This window comes from Rhinoderma darwinii, chromosome 2, assembly GCF_050947455.1.
Source record: "Rhinoderma darwinii isolate aRhiDar2 chromosome 2, aRhiDar2.hap1, whole genome shotgun sequence".
Lineage (NCBI taxonomy): Eukaryota > Metazoa > Chordata > Amphibia > Anura > Rhinodermatidae > Rhinoderma > Rhinoderma darwinii.
The window spans coordinates 85,098,069-85,125,324 of record NC_134688.1 but is presented as its reverse complement, the minus strand read 5'-3'; the positions used below and the strand labels follow the sequence as shown (position 1 = coordinate 85,125,324).

General features: G+C 40.8%; 1 protein-coding gene across 2 annotated transcripts in view; it reads left to right on the top strand.

Annotated features, from left to right (window-relative positions):
• Nucleotides 1-27,256, top strand: part of ATF7 (activating transcription factor 7) — an 87,907-nt gene that overhangs the window by 36,116 nt on the left and 24,535 nt on the right. For both annotated transcript variants that reach the window (XM_075851869.1, XM_075851870.1), the window contains exon 2: nt 11,932-11,987. In XM_075851869.1, coding sequence (XP_075707984.1) covers nt 11,940-11,987 — 48 coding nt within the window. In that variant the 5' untranslated portion in view covers nt 11,932-11,939. The remainder of the gene's footprint in view (nt 1-11,931; nt 11,988-27,256) is intronic.

Genomic DNA, 27,256 nt, shown 5'->3' with positions numbered 1-27,256 from the left:
ATGTTGGTGTCCAAATAGTCGTATTCTATTTCAGGGAGCACCATATTATTGCATTCACCGTGCTACAGACTAATAGTACTGCGCCTTTGAACATTTTATGTATGCTTCGCATACATGGGTTTTAACCGTTTTGATGTGAACAGAAGAGCGATCTAAAAACCCAGTCTTTTTTTATTTTTTTTATTTGTCTGCTTTTATGACCTTTTATTGGTTTCCGCAAATAAAGGTTATTCTTTGTATAATACATACTTAAGGGGGTATTTCCAACTCAGACATTTGTGGTATATCGATTGGATATACCATGAATGGCTAATAGATGTGGATCCTAGCTCTAGCACCTTCATCTGTCGGGGGACCCCATGTCTTGAGTTAGGTGCGGAACCCAGAGCTGGGACAAACTTGCATCTATCAGTCACCATGACACATCCTATGGATATGTCATGAATATGCGACATTGGAACACCCATTTGGCTTTGTTCACACAGCGGATTTTGCTCGGCAGGTCCCGCCCCAAAATCCGCCCCAGAATTATTCCTGCCGTCAGCAGGAAGATTTTTACTCCCATTCACTGTATTGGGAGGTTTTGGGCAGAATCTGCCCGAAGATCGAGCATGACGCTTCTTTTGTGCACTAGCTGAAAAAAATCAGCTAGAGGGAAAAAGAAGCGTCCACCTCCAATTGAAATGAATGGGAGGCAGAATCCACGGTGGCACCGCCGCAAAAATTCCACTGTATGAACAGGGCCTTTAAAGGAAACCGGTCACTAGATTTTAGGGCATTAAACCACTAACATGTTATACTGCTTGGGCATAGCATCCTAAACGTGTCCTTCTCACTGATATCTAGTGACAGATACCATACGTATAATAAGGGCTGGGCAATTAACCGAAAAAAAACGAAACCGAAATTCATCGCAATTAACAGACGTCATCTTGCGCAATTCATTTATTTTTTTCCCCCCGGTTTAAACTGTATCTGCATCTTCAGGACGCAGATACAGTTGAATCCAATAGTAGAGCAGGGGACCATAAGGATATTTTTTTGCGAACCCGGGCTAACACATCGGTGGAGCACTCTCACTCCATCTCGACACCAGGAAGAGCCTGCCCACTCGGCACGGTTAGAGAAAACTAATGTTTATGGAAATGGAATGGGAATGAAAACACCCAAAATGTGCAGGTTAGACACAATGCATCTGATTGACTCCTTCCTCTTCTAGTTGTTTCCCGTCTTGAGGACACACAGGGCAGTATATTCTTGTCGGGATCACTCATCTGGGGCGCAGTCCTGGAGGTGTTGCTCAATTCACTGGTATTTTGGATTGTCATACTGATGGAGTTGAGGGGTTTTCTCAGCAGGTCTCTTTGGAGCCAAGAACCAGCTCTTAAAAATCAATGCACCCAAAATGTGTGCCACTTGGTATAATATCCATAGATTGTCTCCATTTTGGCTGTCTGAGCACAGTCTGCTGATTCTACTAAAGCTGTTTTTCAGGGAGGTAATGAAAGCGTGCAAAGGCCAAAAAATTCTTCTAATAAGGAATGTGCCTTCTGTTAGAAACGATTGTTATCCTCATATAAGGAACCCCTTTATCTCAAATGTACAAAAAGCTTTTACTGGGTACAGCAGCCTCGTCTTCCAGACCCAAGAAAACATGACTCAGGCCTGCCACTGGATGAAGAAGAGATCTATTAAGATGATGGTACAGTTAGGTCCAGAATTATTTGGACAGTGACACAATCTTCATGATTTGGGATCTGCTGCCACCACATTGGATTTGAAATAAAACAACTGAGATGCAATTGAAGTGTAGACTTTCAGGTTTAATTCAAGGGGTTGAACAAAAATATCCTGTGAAACGTTTAGGAATTACAACCATTTTTCTACAAAGCCTCCTCATTTCAGGGGCTCAAAAGTAATTGGACAAATTAATATTACCATAAATAAAATGGTTTTTTTAAATACTTTGTAGAGAATCCTTTGTAGGCAATGACTGCCTGAAGTCTGGAACCCATGGACATCACCAAACGCTGGGTTTCCTCCTTTGTGATGCTTTGCCCGGCCTTTACTGCAGCGTCTTCAGTTGTTGCTTGTTTGTGGGTCTTTCTGCCTTAAAGAGGCTCTGTCACCAGATTTTGCAACCCTTATCTCCTATTGCAGGAGATCGGCGCTGCAATGTAGATAAGAGTAACGTTGTTTTGTTTTTTTTAAAAAACAAGCATTTTTGGCCAAGTTATGACCATTTTTATATTTATGCAAATGAGGCTTTCTAAAGTACAACTGGACGTGTTTAACGTTAAAGTACAAGTGGGCGTGTATTGTGTGTGTACATCGGGGCGTTTTTACTTCTTTTACTATCTGGGCGTTGTGAATAGAAGTGTATGATGCCGACGAATCAGCATCATCCACTTCTCTTCACAACGCCCAGCTTCTGGCAGTGCACAGACACAGCGTGTTCGAGAGATCACGCTGTGACGTCACTTCCTGCCCCAGGTCCTGCATCGTGTCGGACGAGCGAGGACACATCGGCACCAGAGGCTACAGTTGATTCTGCAGCAGCATCAGCGTTTGCAGGTAAGTCGATGTAGCTACTTACCTGCAAACGCTGATGCTGCTGCAGAATGAACTGTAGCCTCTGGTGCCGATGTGTCCTCGCTCGTCCGACACGATGCAGGACCTGGGGCAGGAAGTGAGTGACGACACAGCGTGATCTCTCGAGAATACGCTGTGTGTCTGTGCACTGCCAGAAGCTGGGTGGTAACGAAGAGAAGTGGATGATGCTGATTCGTCAGCATCATACACTCCCATTCACAACGCCCAGCTAGTAAAAGAAGTAAAAACGCCCAGATGTACACACATAATACACGCCCAGTTGTACTTTAACTTTAAACACGCCCAGTTGTACTTTAGAAAGCCTCATTTGCATAAATATAAAAATGGTCATAACTTGGCCAAAAATGCTCGTTTTAAAAAAAAAAACCGTTACTGTAATCTACATTGCAGCGCCGATCTGCTGCAATACGAGATAGGGGTTGCAAAATCTGGTGACAGAGCCTCTTTAAGTTTTGTCTTAAGCAAGTGAAATGCAGCTCGATCGGGTTGAGATCTGGTGATTGACTTTGCCATTGCAGAATATTCCACTTCTTTGCCTTAAAATACTCCTGGGTTGGTTTCGCAATGTGTTTTGTGTCATTGTCCATCTGTACTGTGAAGCGACGTCCAATCAACCTTGCTGCATTTGATTGAATCTGAGCAGAAAGTAAATCCGTGGACACTTCAGAATTCATCCGGCTGCTTCTGTCTTCAGTCACATCATCAATAAACACCAGTGACCCAGTGCCTTTGGTAGCCATGCATGCCCATGCCATCACACTGCCCCCACCATGTATTACAGGGGATGTGGTGTGCTTTGGATCATGAGCCGTTCCAAGCCTTCTCCATACTTTCTTCCTCCCATCATTCTGGTCCAGGTTGATCTTAGTTTCATGCTGTTCCAGAACTGGCCTGGCTTCTTTACATGTTGTTTGGCAAAGTCTAATCTGGCCTTTCTATTTTGAGGCTGATTAATGGTTTGTACCTTGTGGTGAACCCTCTGTATTTGCTCTCATGAAGTCTTCTCTTTATGGTAGACTTAGACTTAGATACTGATACACCTACTTCCAGGAGAGTGTTGGGTAGATGTTGTGAAGGGGTTTTTCTTCACCATAGAAAGGATTCTGCGATCATCCACCACTACATATTAAAGAGCTGTAATTCCTAAACCCTTCCTCAGATTAGGATTTGAATATCCTCATATTAAGGCCTCATTTACACGAGCGTAATGTACGCGCGTGCCCTACGCACCTATATTAGGCTATGGGGCAGTGCAGACAGTCCGTGAGTTTTGCGCAGCGTGAGTCCGCTGTGTAAAACTCACGACATGTTCTATATTTCTGCGTTTTTTGCACATCACGCACCCATTGAAGTCAATGGGTGAGTGAAAACCACGCAGGTCGCACGGAAGCACTTCCGTGCGAACTGCGTGGTTCGCGCAACAGCTGTCATTCTCTAAATGTAAACAGAAAAGCACCACGTGCTTTTCTGTTTACAAACATCCAAACGAAGTGTCAAAATGATGGCGGCTGCGAGAAAATCTCGCAGCCGCGCATCATACACTGATGACACACGCAGCTGTTAAATGCCTTTTGCGCACGCAAAACGCCGCGTTTTTAGCGTTCGCAAAACGCACACGCTCGTGTAAATAAGGCCTAAAGCTGAGAGTCTGAACTTTAAGCCCATATTGATTATATAACTGTATATTTAATATTGTTTGGTAAATGGCTAAAATGCCACAACTTGTGTCACCAACCAAATAATTCTGGACCCAACTGTAAATCTTTACATAACAGCAGCTGGCCATCACTTATTACAAAAAATAATTGCTGAAAGCCGTGAAAGTGACCATAAAAATTGACGACACTAAAGGGTTGTCCAGTCAGACTCCCGACACACCAGCCGATCAGATGTTTTAAAGGAGCTGCCGCGCTTGTACGAGTTCTTCTTCCCTTTCATTTCCTTCACCTGCTTGTACTGAGAATCGCTGGCACACTTGTAGTGGCAGCCCACAGTATTACAGCCTTCTCCCATTCACTTCAATGGGAGAAGGCTGTATTACTATGAACCGCCGCTACAAGTGTGTCAGCGATTCACAGTGTGAGCGGTAAAGGAAATAAAAGGGAAGCAGAACTCGTACGAGCGCTGTGGCCCCTTTGAAACATCTGATCGGCTGGTGTGCTGGGAGCCTGACCCCGACCGAGATATTGATGGCCCTTCCCGAGAATGGGCCATCAATTTGTGGGGACTGGAGAAACCCCTTTTTTAATATAAAAAGTATATTGGTATATTGTGTAACTTTTAATTATGCAAAAAATAACATTAATTTACTGAATTTGGACCCCCTTTAAGCTGCAATTATGGAAGGACATGTGTTGTGGTGCACGTTGAGTACAACTGGTTGTGTGGTTTGGACAGTCCTAGCTTCTATTTTGGGTCACTAAACAAGCTTAATAAAAGGGTCATGCTAGTGCTGTCCCCCAGATGTTTTGGGTAAGCAGGAACGTAGTCAAAAATCTTGTTTTTACTGCAACAATGGGCAGGGTATTAAGAGAGGTCAATAGGTGTTCATTGTGCTCAGTTGACGTCTATGACCCTCCTGAGCCAAGACCTCTACTGGAGGTGTCACATTGGCTTTTCATTATGTTTGTGGCTCAGGATGGTGTCCATCTTTTGGCTCCAGTAGTAGGATGGAACACTACTTTCGGGGAGATCTATTCTATAGTACCAGTTATAGCATGCGCATTGTCATAACATGGCACATTGGCTAAAAAGCTTCTCAAATAGAAAGAGGAAAACCTTATGCCTAGAGCTCATTGCTGACATGATGACTTTTCATAGTGCTGCCGACTTGGAACATGTCCCAGACCCTGAGCTGCGAGAGGGAGGAATCGCTTTTTCCCTTCACGCTTCATTTATAAATAATAATAATATAAAGATACACATGCAAGGCTTATGGTCTCCGATGCATACGGTTTCGACTGGTCCTTCCCAGGAAACGCTCGAGGACTGAAGCTTGTAAGACAAGCCGCTTACTTAATTCTGTCGTGAAAATGTGCAGAACTCATGTTGGCCGCTAGACATGTCTTCTCTGCTCTTCATGACTGCATGCTGCACTTACACAGGCATTAACGCAGGATTTTCAAAGGGAGGTTTCCAAATTTGACTTTTCCCGCTATAGAGATGGCCAGATGCCCCACCATTATCACTTTGCCAGCTTTCTACGTGTACTTGGGGTGGTTTAGGGCATAGGCCTGATTCACGCGAACGTGTTAAATGTCCGTGGGACGGCCGTTGAAACAGCGGCCATCCCACGGACCTATGTAATTCAATGTGGCCGTTCACACAGCCGATGTTTCAACGGACCGTGTGAAGGGTCCGTGGGAAAATAGGACATTTCCATTCTTTTCACGCATCCCTCCATAGACTCTCAACTATATGGTGGATGCGTGACATCGCGTCCTGCAGCGCTGAGCACTGAAGTTTTTCATGTCTGAGATACGCAGCGCTCGTGTGAATCAGGCCTTAGTGAAAAGTATTCCTGATGCTTTCCCTATTTATCTAGAGAAAAATACCTAATGTCTGGAGTTGCGAAGGGGTTAATTGTAACATTTGTGGCGTTCTTATGTAGTTATGGATTGATATCTAATATCCACACTGAAAATCTGCAACAATTTACAGTACAATTCATGTGGATGTGGTTTTGAAAACCTCATCCACCGGTAGCGGAAAAAAAATCAATGCGAATTTCAAGGCATGCCCATTCTAGTGCGGAAATGTTGCAGAATTTTACAGCAGATTTAACACATTGCAATGCAGCAGGAGGACTGGTCAGCTGTATGTTAACAGCAGTGCACAGAAGTGAAGGTTTATTACCTTTTTGCGGTTTTCACTTCTTCTTTAGTTCCAAACTGGGCCTCCAAAGCAGATGTGAACGAAGCCTAAGGGTATGTGCACACGAGAAGTGCCTTTTACGTCTGAAAAGACAGACTGTTTTCAGGAGAAAACAGCTGCCTAGTTTCAGACGTAAATGCTGCTCCTCGTATTATGCGAGGCGTCTTTGACGCCTGTAATCTTGAGCTGCTCTTCATTGACTTCAATGAAGAACGGCTCAAATTACGTTGCAAAGAAGTGTCCTGCATGTCTTTGCCGAGGCAGTCAATTTACGCGTCGTCGTTTGACAGCTGTCAAACGACGACGCGTAAATGACAGGTCGTCGGCACAGTACGTCAGCAAACCCATTCAAATGAATGGGCAGATGTTTGCCGACGTATTGTAGCCCTATTTTCAGGCGTAAATCGAGGCATAATACGCCAGAAAATAGGTCATGTGAACCCAGCCTTATACTTTAACAAATGCATTTATGATGTATTCAATGCCCCAGCTGGCCTTGGGTATGCCTACCGTAGTCCTAACTAGAATGAAAATAAAACCAGAATAAGATCTGTCCACATCAGGTAGCCCACTTGTTCCCAGGTAGCACTAGATTATACGTTTGCAGAGTAAAGGTGGAGCTTCGCTTTATGGAAATATATGTATCCAGAAAAGGAGGAGCACTTTTTAACTGTTTTTTATTAGTTGTATCTGTTCCTGGGGAAAACTTTCCCAGACCTCTCGATTGCAAATCCACCTAGTTATCTTCTAATGCATTCACCCCTGAAGTATAGTAACCCACCACTAGAGACCTTATGTATTTTAAGAGAAAATCTTATTTTAAATGTAAGACTATTTTCTCATCCCATTTATTTTCTTATGTTTAGCGTACACCGCAGAAAAAGCTCTCAACGTTAAATGTAGGCTGACTGATGCCTAACAATGATATCTGTCACCCATAGTCTATTAGGTCATACATTTAAGGTATAGGTTCTGAAAAGGCCATGATTTAGGGGTTAAACAGATGCCTAAGACGTATGCCATACAGAGGCATGTCACACGTAGGATCCTATGTTGAAAGAAAAACGTATAGGTTTGTTGCAAGATCCCTTTGTATGGAATAGTGTAGTCTACTGTGCTATTCTATACTGACGTATACCAGCCCAACGGAGCCCAAAAGAACCATTTTTTCTGTTTCCGCCAGGTAAATGAAGTTCTATGGATACGTTTAGCGTGTACGTCAAGAGCTTTCCCGACATACACGCTAAAATTAGGCTTTTGTTCACACCATGTTTTAGCATTAATAAGTTTCACTTGATCCGCAAAGTAACGGCAAACTTCACTCGCGTTATTTGTAGAATCTAAAAAATCCCCAACCCCCATTCAACAATGTTACTGTGTTTGAAAAACCCCAAAAAGGGCAAAGAATCTGTGTCATGGCATAACTATATGGAGCATTTCCCATACTGCCCTGGGGTTTGTGGAGAGGAAGCCCTATTCACCACCCCTTAGATAAAATGTCATTGTGTACATAATATTTGGGTAGAAATGTTAGTTTTTTTTTGTTACATAGTACGGTTGAAAAAAAGACATGTTCAACCAAGGAATGGGAAAGGGGAAGGGAACATTTTTTACACAAAGGAGCGAAGATTTTTTTTGTTCTAGGAAATTATCGAAACGTTTTTTTTAAAGCCATCTACTGTCCCTGCTGTGACGGCTCCTGCGGTGACTATTATTATTAATTGTATTATTATTACTACTATTATTATTATTACTACTACTATTATTATTATTATTATTATTATTATTACTATTATTATTATTATTATTACTATTACTATTACTATTATTATTATTACTATTATTATTACTACTATTATTATTACTATTATTATTATTACTACTATTATTATTATTACTACTACTACTACTACTACTACTACTATTATTATTATTATTATTATTATTATTATTACTATTATTATTATTACTACTATTATTATTATTACTATTATTATTACTATTATTATTACTACTATTATTATTATTATTATTATTACTATTATTATTACTACTATTATTATTATTATTACTATTATTATTACTACTATTATTATTATTATTATTATTACTACTACTACTATTACTACTATTATTATTATTACTACTACTACTACTACTACTACTACTACTACTACTACTACTACTACTACTACTACTATTATTATTATTATTACTACTACTATTATTATTATTATTATTACTATTATTACTATTATTATTACTACTACTACTATTATTATTATTATTATTACTACTACTACTACTACTACTACTACTACTATTATTATTACTACTATTATTATTACTATTATTATTATTACTACTACTACTACTACTACTATTATTATTATTATTATTATTATTATTATTATTATTATTACTACTATTATTATTACTATTATTATTATTATTACTGCTATTATTATTATTATTATTATTATTATTACTACTATTATTATTACTATTATTATTATTATTATTACTACTATGGGCATAACTTATCAGTGATCGCCACATTTGGTCACATTGGGTGAAAACCTCTTCATCTTAAGTTGTGATGTAAGCATTCAATAATGGCGCAGTCTCTCATCTCTATCTAGTTTTATGTTAATGCTAAGACAGAGGGACAGTGCGTCTGGTTAAGAATCTTTCGGAGATGAGCTGTCCATACAATTTAGATAGCTATTTCGGGTGACATCTATTTCTCCTGAGTCCCCCATACACGTGCACGCTTGGCTCAGCTGAGTGTGCGTGTGTTTTTAATAGGGAGACGGGATACAGTCGCTGCGAGACTCCTGGCAGCGGCTTATCTACTAACTAACCAAAGGATCTGGTATGTTGAAATTCAACACACCCGATCCTTCTCTCCCCGACAACTGCTGTCGGGGGAGAGTCGGGACGCCGCCATATACATTAGATGGTCAGCGGGTTCGGTCAACGTGCATCTGTGTTTGGCCAGCCTTAAGATTTAAAGGGGATGTCCTATTGTAACAACTTTATTATAACAACATTCATTTCTGTTATAACCACTTATCATGGCATAGGGGATAAGTGCTTGATTTTTTATTTTTTTTGACATAAGGGAATTGCATTTACAGGAGTTTATATGTGTGTTTCTCGTCCGTGTGTTGTGCGTTAAAATAACTCAGAGCTTACGGACCCATTTATTTAAATAGGGCTATTCAGACATGCGTGAGTTTTCACGTAGCGAGTTTCAGTTGCGTGAAACTCACTGCATGTCCTATAGTTTTTCATGCACCTAGTCAATGTGTGTGTGAAAACCACGGACAGCACACGGACGACATCCGTGTGCTGTCCGTGGTTCACGCATCAGTTACAAAGAAATGCAGAGAAATGGACGTGAAAAATGCATGCCACACGCAAAGCACACTGATGCCAATACGCAACGCACACAGGTGGCACATGGACATGAAATGTAGGAAAAACACTGCGTTTTTACACGCACAAATCAGACCTGCTTGTCTGAATGTAGCCATACCGCTTGGCTCTAACAGTGTTGTCACCTGAGATCCCACAATGCATAGCTTTCTGGTAACTAACGGAACACTCAGTTTAGCTTTAGACCTGACTGGAGAAGAAAACGACATGTAACTCTATCGGTCAAGACAAAATAAAAAGTGTATATAATTATGTGTTTAACCGTATATTTGTGGTCCAAACTATTTCGGCTTCTGGTCTACTGAGATTAAGGCTGGGTTCACACTGCGTTTTTTGCAGGTGGAAAATCTGCCTCAAAATTCCGTTTGGAATTTTGAGGCAGATTTTGCTCTGCCTGCACGCCGATTTTTGCAGCGTTTTTCGCCTGCGGCCATTGAGCGTCGCGACCAAAAAACGCAGCGAAATACCCCTCTTCTGCCTCCCATTGATGTCAATGGGAGGTCAGAAGCATAAACGCCCGGTCGGGCATGTCCTTTCTTTTTCCCGCAAGACGGTTTTTCCGTTTGCGGGAAAAAAACACCTCTGCCTCCCATTGAACTCAATGGGAGGCATTTTCAGCCATTTTTTGGCCCCTTTCCCGCGTCAAAAAAACGCGTCAAACTCTGTGAGAACTGGCCCTTATTAAGATCCTCTTGGAATATTGTGACAGAAAGAGATGGCAGATTATCAGGGTTTCTGGATTTTCAGATGTTGGAGGAATTGAATTTTGCTGCAAGTGATTTCTTGTCATTATAGTTGATTGTTTTTTGGAAAAGACGAGAAGATGAAAGGTATTTGGTGTTGATTGAATGTGAGGGCGATGAAAAGATCAGTGATTTCCTTGCGGGTGGTGAGTGGCTTCAAACGCTTGCACCTGTTTGACCCCGCACAAGGTTGACTGGGCAGATATTCTGAGTCGCTGTTCAGCGCTTATCACTTAGGACTTGGAGCTCGGCCAGGGAGAAGTTTTGTACCCACATGCCCCTTTATGAAATTGGACACCAGATAGCAGGAGCTTGAATAAGATGCGTACACACGGCAGAAGCCGTTTTATATATTTATATTTCATCTGGCAAGCGTTTGAGCATCCTGCTGTGTTTAGACGTATTCTCTATTTTATTCATTTTTAAACTGATGGATTTCTGAACTAGAAATGTATTGTCATCTAGTCCCGTGTAAATAAAGCTTGATAATTATATCTTTAAGGCTCACTTCACATCTATATGCATACAGTGGGATACATTGCCTGAACAGCACCGACCCCCTTACAGAGCGCCAACGGCCCTTAGAAAGCTCCTGACGTCACTGTCCATATATAGACAGTGAGGTCAGGAACTTCCCGAGGGCTGGAGCCCCTAGGCAGAGCGCTACCTGATGCTTCCTCTGCACGGGGACACCGGCCTTGGAAAAGCTCCTGACGTCCCTGTCCATATATAGAGAGTGAGGTCAGGAACTTCCCGAGGGCTGGAGCCCCTAGGTAGAGCGCTACCTGATGCTTCCAGTGCACGGGGACACCGGCCCTGGGAAAGCTCCTGATGTCTCTGTCCATACATATCTATGCTTTAAAAAACAAACAAAAAACACATCCCCTCGGAGGCCTAAAGGACACTCTCTTTTTGGCCTCCGTTGGGCTAATGGAGCCCTATGGACACGTTTAAGTCTACAGCGGGTGGGGGGTAGTGTGACTGTGTACTGAAAAAGCAAAATCGGCTTCTGCTTCTTTATCCATGGAATTGAAAGGGTCCCAGAGGTCGGGCCCCCATGGATCATGATGTTATGGCATATCCTAGCGATAAGCCGTAGCATTACATGATGGGAATTCCTCTTAAGTTTTACTCACAAGCCCAAAATATTTTTAGAGATTCCTTCTTACTATACAGCATTGACCTGATTATGGAAAGTGATATTTTATGTTATACATTGTAGCTAACTATTTATTTCTTTTTTTTTTTGTTTGGTCTGCAGAAAGGGTAATGGGAGACGATCGTCCTTTTGTGTGCAGCGCCCATGGCTGCGGACAGGTAAGGGCCAACTTGGGCTTTTCACTTTTTAGGGCATTATTTACATGCCGCTAGATTCTTTTCTATATTTTTCATGTTCTAGAATGATATATCTATCGTTTGTTGTACTCGCGCAGCCTTTACGGTTAGGTATTAAAGGGTAACAAATTGATGTAAGGGCTCAATAGAAAGTCTATGAAAGTATCAGAAACTATTTGGCTCCGCGATCACGCGAGCGCTTCTACCGCTTCGTTTTTAGCGATTGGTGGGAGTCCCAGTGCTCGGACCCCCACTGATCAAAACTTCTGACATGTCACAATGACATGTCAAGTTTTTTGAATGTTTAGTTCCCCTTTTATACTAACAGTGTGAGTTGAGAAGAGATAAGGTTCAACCATTCATCACTCTTCTTGGTTGTAGCTTTGGGACACATTTCTTTAGTCTGGCATTAGTGGGACCTGTATGGGTACTGAATTATCAGGCTGACTCCTTACACGTTAGATTGCGGGCATGTGATCCCATTGAAAATTTTACAGTGAAAAGTCTCCCATGCAGCTACAGGTTGGTAGTGGGTGGGTCGCATTTTGTGCCTCTCATTTGCCTGGGCCCCTGACAGCAGTACCACCTGTACAGCCCTTATGGCTGCCATGCTGACCAATAGTCTTTTCCTTATCATCGCAGGCAGGACAATGAAAGGTAAGACCTCTATAGCTCCGAGTTAAGGCAAGATGGCTGCCCCTACAATCATATACAGGAATAGAAAAAAAACAATGTCATTAGTAAAAAAAAAAATTATAATAGAGTGGCACTTTAAATATAAGCATCTCACGGATGCCTATCCGCATCTGACGGGAGCTGCAATGTGCCCACTGTACAACCCACCCAACTGGAGTTTGAGGGTATTGCTAGCCACTACCACAGTCCTGTGAAATTCACGTGTGGACGCTACTTGAGGAGAGCCCTGTCAATCGGCAGCTCTCCTCCAATCAGTGGTGCGGTTCCTTCTAGCATTTGCTCATATGAAGCTAGAAACCCAAATATAAAAAAAAAAAAAAATGGCTTATAGACTATAGAGTTAAATGATCTGCCATGTTTTATTAATACATGGATCTATATCTGTTTTGTTGACGCCTGTCTGAGATTTCAGAACAATTTAAATGTCTTTGTTACTGCAGCTGTCAGATTTGCAGTATTGACTGTTATACATAAGAGGTTCGTACATAAATAAGAAAGCTAAATTCCATAAAAATCCTAAGCATTGCCCAGTATCCTTAAGTCCTGGGTATAAACATCCAAAATTACTTACAATACAATAAAATCTTAGTCTTTATTTGAAAATATAAAACAACATGTTAATATCACAATATCTAATGATTCATTCATCCACCTGAGAAGAGAGAGACTCACCGGGGGATAAATATTACATGTCAGTCTTACACTAATGTACGTAGGCAGGAAATTCGCCAAATATATTAAGCGATGCACAACTTTTATTATATTTGGCGCATCCGTGGATGTCCGTGTGATAGAAATGAAAATCTACGCCAGATATGAGCAGGTGTAGATTTGCTAAATTTACGCCAGTTTCTGGCAAAAGTTATGATAAATCTCTCCAGTATGAGGCCTCGCCCTTTTTGGCTAAGCTCCACCCCGTTTCTAGCTATTATTGGAAAGTGTTTATAAAAGTAAAAAGCCGCAAATTTTAGCCCAACTATTGAGTGTGCCAAAATTGGCGACTATTTTACGCCAGAAAACTGGCGTAAACCTGGTGATATGTTATTCTCAGCCAATACTTATATGAAGTCCTGAGGAGCTCAGACCTTAGCAGATCACCCCTTAGTAGGCCAATAATTTCCATAAAGTGCTTAAACATGATGACAACTTCTCAGTAAATGGCTTCAGGCTGAGTGGTTATCCCATCTGCCCCAACACACGTTTCGCTGTTTCATCCTGAAAACCCAAAATGCCTTTGTTCCATTTGGGCTAATAGTACAGGGGACCTTTCCCCATATAATGCTATTCTAAAATGTGACATGTGCTATGCCAATACCTAGAATGTGCCCTGCTCAATGTAGCTGTCAAGATCCTAGTTCTCCTTTAGTATATTATAGAATGGCACCTGTTCCATAGAGATTACTGATATCTATTAATACCCCAATGTATATATTGGATTCTCCATACGCTGCATAATGGAGGGAGAAGATATAGAATATATGCCTATATTATGTGAAGAAAATACCTTTACGAGTCTGTAGTCCTTAACATTGTAAAACAAACCAGGTCAAATTAAAAAGTATACTTGGTGTTCAAAGAAGAAAATGCAAAAAAGGTCTCGTCTGCCGCGGACGATCTCCATATTGAGCTTTAAATCGCTACCATACAGCAATATGCCTTCCAAATTAGTGAGTGATAGAAGGGGGATGGGTATGAAAAGTTTTATATACAAACTTTTCCATGATCACGATTACAGACTATGATCGCATAACCAGTGACGGGGACAGTTGAATTTTTTTTTTATTACAGTATATATTTATGTTGTGCTTCTTGCCGCAGCTTTTTGAGCTGCATTATAAAGTTAAGAATAATTCTATGAAATCTAGCTACAAGTGCGAGCCCTGAAGATGGGTGAAAGTTTTGGATTTAACAGCAGTATCTCCAGCCTGGCTCATCCCAGAACATTCAGATCATTTGTCCCTTGAGGAGGGCAGTGTTGAATGGAGATATAAACATCTTATGGTTGCTAGGTCTCTTCTTGCTGTTATTTTTGGACTTGGCTCTCCGATCACCAGCAAACTCGCAGCTGAGAACTCGAAAGCGATCCTACCTCAGTCAACCCTTGTGATTAGAGGGGCCCTTTCTCCTTTCCACCCTACATATGTATACATATAGGAACATCAGAGGGTTTAAAAATGCCTCTTGTAATTCGGGAACATGGTAGTGAATTTAAACATTGCATAGTCTTTGAGGATGTTATCCATTTAAAGGAAGTGAAAATAAATTTAGAGAAAATAACGTGGGGAAAAGTCCCTTCTATGCAAAAATACGTTAGTATGTTGTAGAATGTATGTTACTAAACCATACAAAAAATAAAAACTTTTTGGTCTGCATTATCCTGGTCCTTTCTGCTCCTATATGGCTTTAAAAAAAATTAGACAGACACTGATACAAACAAGCAAAGAGCGGGGGTTATCTGGAGGTAATAGTAGGGTTCCCAATTCAAGAGCAACATCGATCATGTCTCTCTTGCCTGGTGGACTACTGGATTTCCAAGTTTTATTCATATGGGCACAAAATTGCAAAATAACAAGTTTTACTGTACACTTACGTTACCAATGCTGGCCCTCCTGTTGTCCCTCTGTGCATTCTGCCATGTAATACAGAGTTACCACTCACTCGGTGACCATAGTGACCAATCAGTGTGCCGGGGGGGGGGGCTGGAGCTGGATCAGTCAAGTATATTGCAAAGCTTGTTATTTTGCAGTTTGGGCCCGAATGGATAGATTTTTAAATTCCAGCATCTATGATACCCATGGTGATAGAAGTGGGGAAAATACTTTTCACAAAGTTTTGGCCCGTTTTTCTCTCTATAGTTTTTTTTTTTTCCTAGTCACTAATGGATTAATGTATAAAAAAAAAAAGATCAGAAAATGACATTTTAACGCAGATATTTTTGTGCATTGAAGTGATGTCCTCCAAATCAGAGTTTGCATATTATGAAGTAACCTGGCATAGCCACCTGATATTTATGGACGGTGCAATGCACAGGATGAATTTGATTTAATTTCGGGTTATTTTTTCCATCGTAACCACATTTTAATGGACCCTAGGGCACCAAAAAGACTAGACCAATTGGCAGGATTTTCACCTACATAATTTTTTATTTTTTTTTACATCATCGATGACATCATTGTGTTTTGTGTTCTGATAAAAACAAAATATACTGTGTTGTTCCTTCCTCCATAGAGGATGATATATTATAAGGGTTATAATTGAAGTGGTCGCCGCTGATCCTCTTGTTTTGCTGCGGGTGTCATTACAACTGACACCCAGGACGAACGGCCAGGAACATGTAAAAATGACATTTTACTGCAATACATTAGTATTGCAGTCTATTATACCAGCGATCTAACGATCGCTGGCTCAAGTCCCCTAGGGGAGTAATAAAATGTGTACAAAAAAGTGTTTTTTTTATAACAAATAGTTTTTTCTTTGTAAAATATTATATAAATTTGGTATCACAGTGATCCTATTGAGCAGCAGAATAAAGTTAAGTTGTCGTTTTTCCCGCTCATAAAAACAAAACTCAAAAAACAATGTAGGAATCACATTTTTTCCAATTTTCAGCCTGCAAAGAATTATTCTTTTTTTTTTTAAGTTTCCAAGTACATTATATGGTACTTTAGATGGTGCCAATATAAACTATAACTCCTCCCACACAAAAAAAAGCCATCACCCCACTCGATTGACAGAAAAAGAAAAAAGTTATGGCTCTTGGAAGGCGGGGAGTGAAAAATGAAAATGGAAAAGCAAAAAATGGTTCAGTCCTGCAAGGGTTAATTAATTTCTAATGAAGTAATACCTGTGAGTTGAAATGCTAACTACACACCTTAAAATGCCTTAAGGGGTGTAGTTTCCAAAATAGGAGTCACTACTTGTAGGTTTGTTTTACTATTTGACCTCAGAGCCTTGCAACTGTGGACTAATGCTGTGAAAATCGCCAAAATAGGCCTCAAACGCGCATGGTGCTCTTCACTTCTAAGCCCGGTCATATGTCCATGCAAATGATAAATGCTTTGAGGGGTGTAGTTTCCAAAATGGGGTCACTTCGTGGGGGATCCACTGTACTCTGGGACCTCAGGAGTTTTGCAAATGTGTCATGGCACCCAAAAAAAATCTGAGCCCTGCGGTGTGTCCAAACAGCAGTTTATGACCACATGTGGGGTATTACCATATTCGGGAGAAATTGCTTTAGAAATGTTGACATGCTTTTTCTTCTTTATCCCTTGTGAAAATGAAAAAATGCAACATTTTAGTAGAAAAAAATGTTGATCTTACTTTTCACGGCCTAATTCTAATAAATTCTTCAAAAGACCAATAGGGTCTAAATGCTCACTATACCCCTAGATAGATGCTTTTAGGGGTATAGTTTCCCAAATGGGGTCACTTTTGGGGTGTTTCAGCTATTATGGTCCCTCAGGGGCTTTGCAAATGCGACATGGCCTCCGCAAACCATTCCTAACTTGAGCACCAAAGCCAAATAGTGCTCCTTCCCTTCTGAGCTCTGCAGTGTGTCCAAACAGCCGTTTATTACCACATATGGGGTATTGCCGTGCTCAGAAGAGTTTGCTTTACAAATTTTAGGGTGCTTTTTTTCCTTTAATGTGAAGATGGAAAAATCTAAGCTAAAACTAGATTTTATTATAGAAAAAAAAACCATAGATTTTCATTTTCATTGCTTTTTCTGTGTTACAGAAGAAAATAAATTAAAATGGATTTTCTAAAAAAAAATAAAATAAAATTTATTTGTAAATTTGACCCCCACTTTGCTTTAATTCCTGTGAAACACCTAAAGGGTTAAGAAACTTTCTAAGTGCTGTTTTGAATACTTTGAGGGGTGCAGTTTTTTTTAAATGGGGTGACTTATGAGGGGTTTCTAATATATAAGGCCCTCAAAGCCACTTCACAACTGAACTGGTCCCTAAAAAAATGTTTCTCACATTTTCAAGAAAATGTCCTAAATTGCTGCTAAAGTTCTAAGCCTTGTAACGTCCTAGAAAAAAAAAAGTATGTTCAAAAAAACGATGCAAACATAAAGTAGACATATGGGAAATGTTAACTAGTAACTATTTTGTGTGGTATAACCATCTGTTTTGCAAGCAGATACATTTAAAATTGAGAAAAATTTTTGCACATTTTCTCAATTTTGGGGTTTTCCACAAATACTGAATTTATCGCCCAAATTTTTCCACCCAACAAAAAATACAATATGTCACAAGAAAACAATCTCAGAATCTCTTGGATAGGTAAAACCATTGCAAAGTTAATACCACATAAATGAACACGTCAGATTTGAAAAAAATTGGCTGTGTCCACAAGACCAAAATTGACGGTCTCCAAGGGGTTAACTACTGGTTCACTTTAGGTGGCTCAAATCCGTTTTATTCTTCTCTATATATGGCCTCAGATCCGACAACCTTTTCCTATAAGCTCCCTGTCTACAGAACCTTTATTAGGTATTTAGATATATGTTGTTGTAAAGTGACCTCCAAACGCTTCAATCCAGCTTTTTATGACTCCAGAAACGCTGCATTGGAGCTTGTTGTGACCTGGACAGGCGGCTTGTAGGGTGAAGGAATGAATCTCATCCGTCATGTTATCCTTTTGGTCAGCCCTCTGGTGGAGCATCAGGGTCTGGCTTTGTATTGTCAGCATGAAATGGCCTTTTTATTGTTGAAGTGCACAGAGAGTGGATATGGCTAATATGCTGAAGCGCAAATATTACACGTGGCTGTATCTAGTGGCTGCGTGTATTTTAGTAAAATATAAGGAACCTTGAATAAAGAAAGTACTAAATGTGTAGACCTAGAAAAATCACCCTAACCTGCTCCTACCTCATTGAGGAGCCACCTTGTAAGAATCCGATCACTGCAATGTGAACCTCATAAATACACCAGGGCATTAACGGAGACAGCTGAAGCTTTGGCTTTCAAGAAATGCTATTCAATTCTGCTAAACTTTCCTAGTTCTTGTGCCCCAAAGAACAACCGTTACATGAGACCTTGTCCCAATGGCCTCGTCTTCTGAGAAAACTAATCAGCGAGACCATAACTCATGGGAAATGTGACTTTTCTACCTTCTACTCACTGACTGGTAGGACTTCCTATTAATCCAGTAGAGTAAGTTTAGATTGATCAGGTCCGTGATGTGACGTGGTTCAATGTCATGGCCGTTCTTTACATCTAGCCTTCTATGGTATCGTGTTTGTTTTTAAACAGGTTCTCTAACATTTACTGAAGGCTTAAATTACAGAGCATGTCTAGCGCTTTAGATACCTAATATTTACTTTGCTAACTTGATACCAGGGCCCCCTGGGACCACCGTTACAGGAAATAATGGACGGTTATCCATTCACTTGTTCCTGCAGGCTTCACTGAACATGAGACATAGAGGATTTGCAAGCTTCTATGGGAAATATTCAAATGATCAAATGCTTTGTAAAGGGATACAAAAGATATGTGATAATTAAAGGAAAACTCCAGGCAAAAGTGATGCACTGTGGTATGCCCAGTGTAGAGTAAGGGGCGGAGCATGACACAGGCATTCTGTCCTGCTGTTCTCAAACTTCTATGTCACCTCTCTTAGGCATAACACAATGTATAACTTTTGTCTGAAACATTGCGGAGATGTAACAGCTGACATCACACTGATCCCAGCCACTTTACTAAAATGCTGCAGTCACTAGCGACTGCCATACTTAAAGGGGTATTACCAAGGTTAGCATTTATCCACAAGATAAGTAATAAATGTCTGATCACTGGGATAACCACCGAATTTTGGTCGCGCCCATAGACTTCTATGGGCAAGTCCATGCTGCAATTGCGGACAGGAATTGGACATTTTGTATATTTTGCGGATCATTTCTACGGCCCGGACAAACACATACAGAAAGGTGTCCGTGGCATATAGAAATAAATGGGTCTGTAGATTATCCATAATTACAGATAAAAGCTACGGTCGTGTGCAAGGGGCCTAAGGGCCTGTTCACACACCGTTTTTTCGCGGGCAGAAAAATCTGCCTCCAAATTCTGTGATTTTCGTGGAGGTTTTTCACCCACGGACATTGAGCGCCATGGGTGAAAAACGCTTTCTCTGCCTCCCATTGATTTCAGTGGGAGGTCAGAGGCGGAACCACGGCAAGAAAGAGCAGCTAAAAACCGCTGCGGAAAAAAAACTCCTCCACTTCCCATTGAAATCAATGGGAGGTGGTTTCAGCCGTTTGTTGCTGATTCCATCGCGGTTTCCGCATCAAATTCAGCGTAAAAAAAACCCCATGTGAACTGGGCCTTAGACTGATGTATCTTACGCCAGTCTAAGTAAAGGAGATAGTTGGAGTGATTTGCCCCAAATTTATTAAAAGGTGCATTTTTCTATGTATTTATGTTCGTGCATAAATCTACTAGAAACGTTGGCAACTTACTAGATTTGAATTGTTTCTCTAGCGATTTTTTTTATTTGCACGCCGTCTAAAGCACAATCATTTTTGTTTTATTTTTTTATTTTGTTATAATCCTTCAGTTTTCATGTTGCTGCCCAGCAGCAGATGCTTCAGTCAGCGACTGGCTATGCCTCATCTCCGTGCCCCTTCGAGGCAGAGCAGTCACCTTGCAGTCAGCAGAAGTGCGGCTAGTGCGACCTGAATTTCCACCCCCAGAATTTCTCCAGGGAAAATGGTCACCTGTCCTCTTTAAGACCATGTTTACTTACATAATCCAGGCATATACAGCAAGTAGACCGATATGAATGAAACACCCATCCCAAAAATGTTCTAAGTCAAGACTGTGTGACCACAAGAGCTGCATAATGAACATATTTCACATATCTCAGAGTCCGTCTCCTAGAAAGATCTTACATTTGCACTTTTTTATTAGGGTGTCTGTCATATTACGCTTTTCACACATACACATTATGCGACTTTCACCGCTCAGGGGCGTTACGAAGCACGATCGTGTTACTACATACCGTAAAGACTTAGAATTTTTGATTTAGATTCTTTATCAAACTCACAATCGCTCTGACCAGCGTCTCTCCGGGCATTTCCCCAAACTAGTCATTTATGTATTCGTAGGTGCACAGAGGAGGAAAGATCCAGTTGTGTTTTCCTTCACGGTTGTGCTCGGCGTCCCTTTCCTTTATCAGGCAGGGGTTAGAATATTTTTAGCATTTTTATGTTTTAACAGCCCCGGCATCTGACCTTTTCTCTTCCAGCTTGTGTTACTCTGTCTGTTGATTCTGTACAAAGATTACAAAAACTGTATTAAATTGTGTTGTCTTTGACAAAATTCCAATGGGCAAAAAGTGATCATTCATTCATTCATAATCCTGAATGGATTGCCCTTATTTTGCATTAATGACTTGCGGCAGAGGCACCAGGACAATGAACGTTAAGAAGATGTGTTTGTTTTTTTTTTTAATCTTACTGATGGGAACATTTCTAATGTATAAAAATATAGTCATCTATGACCATACTATATATTAGCCTCTTTAATATGACATCTTATGCTGCCCATAGAGATTAAAATATTTGTTAGTGCCTCCAAATAAATTTTGACATCCATCAAGATGGCATCCATTTTTGGGCTGCCAAACCTTCACCCAACTTCTGATATCTAGGGGAGAGTAGATGGGGAATATCCGGTTTTTGCTGACGGAGACTCCTCATTGACAACCCCCACCCCATATCAAAGTCCATATACTATTCGGAAGACTTTGTGATAATGAATAGAATCGGAAGTAACAGGCAATATCGAAAGATTGTCATCAATATGGCAAGCTTATTATGCCAAGTTCAGACCTGGGCTATCTTCTCCCGTCTTCAGAGAAAAGAGACGGCGCAGACCATTGCTGTGTCAGAAGCGGGGACTGAGAATAGGGAGAAGTCCCACTGGGCACAGATGATGGCAGGACGTATTATTACTATGTACATTTTTCTAAAGTGCCCAATAGGTTAAAGCCTCATTTTGCAGGGTAACCCATGTATTATCCGGTGTACCTATAGCAGCTGGGAATACTTCTTTATTTATTGAAGTTTTTCTTCATGACGCATTCTCTTGTATTTGGATTACGAGTCCATGTTTCAGGTATGATTCATTGTTTTTGGTGAATAGAAATCCTTACTTGCTCTCATAGCTGCTGCATGACACGTTTCTGTGACAAGTCTCATCAGATCCCTGGAAGTTTTCATTTCATAAGAAGCAATATACACTATGTGGACAAAAGTATTGGGACCCCTACACATTACACTTACAGGAGCTTTTTATGACATCCCATTCTAAACCCTTAGGCATTAATATGGAGACCCCACCCCCACACACTTTTGCCGATAAAACAGCTTACACTCTTCAGGGAAGGCTTTTCATAAGATTTTGGAGTGTCTGTGGGAGTTTTTGCCCATTTATCCAGAAGAACATTTGTGAGGTCAGACACTGATGTTAGATGAGACGGCCTGGCCCACAATCTCCGTTCTAGTTCATCCCAAAGGTGTTGGATGCGGTTGAGGTCAGGGCCCTGTGCGGACCCGTCAAGTTCTTCCACATCAAACTCGCCCAACCTCAACCATGTCCTTATGGACCTTGCTTTGTGAACCGGGGGACAGTCATGCTGGAACAGGATAGAGCCGAACCCCAAACCGTTCCCACAAAGTTGGAATCTACAATTGTCCAAAATGTCTTGATATGCTGAAGCATTAAGATTTATTTTCACTGGAACGAAGGGGCCTAGGCCAATTTCTGAAGAATAACCCCCTATCATTATCCCTCCTCCACCAAACTTTACAGATGGCACAATGCGGTCAGGCCGGTAGCGTTCTCCTGGTACTCGCCTTCATGGCTAGATACTGGATTTTATACACCTGTCAAAATGGGACTGAATAAAACCTCTAAATTCAATGATTAAAAGGTGTCCTAATACTTTTGTCCATATAGTGTATATGGTGATCCTTATCCGCAGACACCAGCAAGTACATTAAAAAAAAGTGTTACTGAACACATTAAAACACAAGCATGTACTACATCATTTCTGCACTGATGCCATTGAATTTTAGATATGTCTATAAGGGGGAGTTCACACGGCCGAAAATGCCTCCCATTGATTTCAATGGGAGACGGACACGTTTTTTTGCCGCGAGCGGAAAAACCGGCTCGCGGGAAGAAGGGACATGCCCTATCTTCGGGCGTTTACGCCTCTGACCTCCCATTGACCTCAATGGGAGGCAGAGAAAGTGAATTTTACGGCGCTTTATGACCGCGGCGCTCAATGGCACTCAATTCCAAACAGAATTTTGAGGCAGATTTTCCTCCTGCCAAATACTCAGTGTGAACCCAGCCGAACTGTGCCAGTGTAAACGCATATTTTTCAAAACCTTATCTTAAAAAGTGCTCTTGACCTAAAAGCAGAAGAGGGGAAGCACTATTCATGTGAGAATCTATGTAAACGACTATACTATTGCAAAGATATCATCGCCCCTGCCACTGAGCTCGCACACGCTGTCTAAATGCTTAGTGATGGCATCTTTGCAGAAGACCAGTCATTTACATATAGGGCTTAAGGGCCTTATTACATAGACCAAAGATCAAACAAATGTTCGTTCATCGGATGACCTGCTATTTTATGCAGAATTAAAAATCTTCGTTATCGGCAGCACATCTCCCTGTAGATGTGCTGCCGACATGATAAAAATGTATGGGAACGAGCGATCGTAGTGATGAGAGGTGGTCCCCAAACATAGCTCCTTGTGAAAGGAGCAAACGAGCGCTGATCAATGAGCGGTCTTGTTGATTGGTGCTCATTTTCACGGCCCATATCGGGCCATGTTATAGGAGCTAGAAATAGGTCAGCGTTGGACATTCGTATTTTGGCAGCATAATACCAATTCTTATCTTCCTCATCATTTTTGATGTTCCTAAAATAAAACCTTCCCGTTCTCTTTAAATGGTTCTTTCCGATCACCTTTTTTTTTTATTTTATTTTTTTTGTAAGATGCCGTTTACACGCTACAATCATAAAGATTGACAGACAGCTTTTTAGGCTCACCATTTTCTGGCAGATCAGGGTGGTTTCACACGTACTGTTTTGAAGCCAATAGGGAAGATTCTTGTGGATTAAAAAAACTGCATGAAAATGGCACATGTTAAAGGCCAAGATGACACATGCAGTTTTGATGCAGTTTATAGCTGTATAGAAGATGCATCAGTCTATTCTTAATACCTGTCCTTTCTTTTGGATACACTTTTTTTTAGCTTTGGCTTATGTACGCTCCACTCAGCCTGTGCCTGTTTATTTCAGTGCGGGAAAGGGGGAGAATCTCCCACAGGTCATAGTATTGGGTGCTGACCTCTGCCATTAGGGACAATCAGAAGCCCCCCCCCCCCATACACATGAGATTGTTGACTGATATCGGTGGGCACGGACGACTTTGCTCTCGTGTATGGCCGCTCTAGCAGCAGTTCAGGCACTGAGTGATCGTGCCGCTTGTACCTGCGTGATTGACTGAAAATACTACTACTCCTTTAAGAATATTCTGCAGATACTCCAGCAGCCCCACATGTGTAATGACTCATCACAAACTGCAAGAACAGTCACGTCAGTCCAAAGCCAGACATACTGTTCTTTCATAATCCTCTTTTTTTTTTTCTTTATAACATTTGGTTTGCATTAACCTATAGATCCGTCAGCCAAGATGTTTATCGGACACAATGAAGTTCTGCATACTTTCAGTTAATTATGTGATTTGTTGTGGCATGATGGGATGTCTCCAGCGTTCTATAACTGATGTCTATTGGAAATGGCGCACTGTATTCCTCCTTTGTGCTCTTTTATGAGACAGTTGTGCATGGCATGAACCTCAATCTGTATAGCCTGTGTGGAGGGGGATTATGTACGAAGTATATTATTGAGGCAATTGATCATATAAATCTTACTTTTGTGGATGTCCTATTAAAAAGAAGTTCATTTTCCCAATTGTGTGCAACTTGTAGACTGTGGGGCAGCTGAACAGTATTGTACCTATAGACACTTACCATGCATGGGACTGGCAGTGAAGGGGTTACTTCTCACAGACCTGATAAGTTAAAGTCGTCCTTCCAGTGGCCATCTAATAGTTCATAGCCAATGGTGCACATAGCCATTCTTTTCTAAAGCGGCCACAAATAGTGTAGCCAGAATCCTCCTAAATGTGACTCACGAGCAAAGAGGAAATTCACCGGATCCACTTTGGGGAAAGAACATTAACCCCCTAAATGCCACGGTTCATATAGACTGCGGCATCTAAGGGGTTACTCGGCCAGAATTGGAGCTAGCGCCGGTACCTACCATGACAGCTGTTAATATACAGCTGACACCCAAAAAAAAAGTTAGGGTTTTCAGAATGCGGTCATTAAAAAAAAGACAAAAAAAAGGTCACTGCATCCGTAAGGATTAAAATAGCAGCAACCTTAACCCCTTAAGGACGCAGCCTAGTTTGGGCCTTAAGGCTCAGAGCCCATTTCTCAAATCTGACATATTTCACTTTATGTGGTAATAACGTCGGAATGCTTAAACCTATCCAAGCGATTCTGAGATTGTTTTCTCGTGACACATTGGGCTTCATGTTTGTGGTAAAATTTGGTCGATATATTCAGTCTTTATTTGTGAAAAATTGCAAAATTTAGACAAAATTTACAAAAAATAGCATTTTTCAGAATTTAAATGTATCTGCTTGAAAAACAGACGGTTATACCACCCAAAATAGTTACTAGTTCACATTTCCCATATGTCTACTTTAGATTGGCATCGTTTTTTGAACATTATTTTATTTTTCTTGGACATTACAAGGCTTAGAACATAAACAGCAATTTCTCAAATTCTTAAGAAAATTTCAAAAGCCTTTTTTTGAAGGTGCCAGTTCAGTTCTGAAGTGGATTTGAGGGGCCTATGTATTAGAAACCCCCATAAAACACCCCATTTTAAAAACTAGACCCCTCAAAGTATTCAAAACAGCATATAGAAAGTTTTTTAACCCTTCAGGCATTTCACAGGAATTAAAGCAAAGTGGAAATGAAATTTGCAAATTTCATTTTTTCTGCTGAATTTCAATTTTATTCAATTTTTTTTTAGTAACAGAGAAGGTTTTACCAGAGAAATACTACTAAATATGTATTGTCCAGATTCTGCAGTTTTTAGAAATGTCCCACATGTGGCCCTACTGCGCTCGTGGAATAAAACACAAGCCCTAGAAGCAAAGAAGCACCTAGTGCATTTTGAGGCCTCTTTTTTATTAGAATATATTTTAGGCAGCACGCCAGGTTTGAAGAGGTGTTGAGGTATCAAAACAATGGAAACCCACCAGAAGTGACCCCATTTTGGAAATTACACCCCTCAAGGAATTCATTTATGGTTTTTGTTATCATTTTGACTGCACAGTTTTTTCACAGCACGTATTTGAATTGGGCTGTGAAATGAAAAAAATGATATTTTTTCCAATAAGATGTCATTTTTGATCAAAATTTCTTATTTTCACAAGGAACAACATACCCCATTTTGTTGCCCAATTTGTCCTTAGTGCGGCAATACCCCATTTGTGGTGATAAACTGCCGTTTGGGCCCATGGGAGGGCTCAGAAGGAAAGGAACGCTATGTGTTTGTTGGAGTCCAGATTTTGCTGGATTGGTTTTCGGGTGCCATGTCGCATTTGCAGAGCCCCAGAGGTATCAAAGCAATGGAAACCCACCAGAAGTGACCCCATTTTGGAAACTACACCCCTCAAGGAATTCATTTATGGTTTTTGTTATCATTTTGACCGCACAGTTTTTTCACAGCACCTATTTGAATTGGGCTGTGAAATGAAAAAAATGATATTTTTTCCAATAAGATGTCATTTTTGATCAAAATTTCTTATTTTCACAGGGAACAACATACCCCATTTTGTTGCCCAATTTGTCCTTAGTGCGGCAATACCCCATTTGTGGTGATAAACTGCCGTTTGGGCCCATGGGAGGGCTCAGAAGGAAAGGAACGCTATGTGTTTGTTGGAGTCCAGATTTTGCTGGATTGGTTTTCGGGTGCCATGTCGCATTTGCAGAGCCCCAGAGGTATCAAAGCAATGGAAACCCACCAGAAGTGACCCCATTTTGGAAACTACACCCCTCAAGGAATTCATTTATGGTTTTTGTTATCATTTTGACCGCACAGTTTTTTCACAGCACCTATTTGAATTGGGCTGTGAAATGAAAAAAATGATATTTTTTCCAATAAGATGTCATTTTTGATCAAAATTTCTTATTTTCACAAGGAACAACATACCCCATTTTGTTGCCCAATTTGTCCTTAGTGCGGCAATACCCCATTTGTGGTGATAAACTGCCGTTTGGGCCCATGGGAAGGCTCAGAAGGAAAGGAACGCTATGTGTTTGTTGGAGTCCAGATTTTGCTGGATTGGTTTTCGGGTGCCATGTCGCATTTGCAGAGCCCCAGAGGTATCAAAGCAATGGAAACCCACCAGAAGTGACCCCATTTTGGAAACTACACCCCTCAAGGAA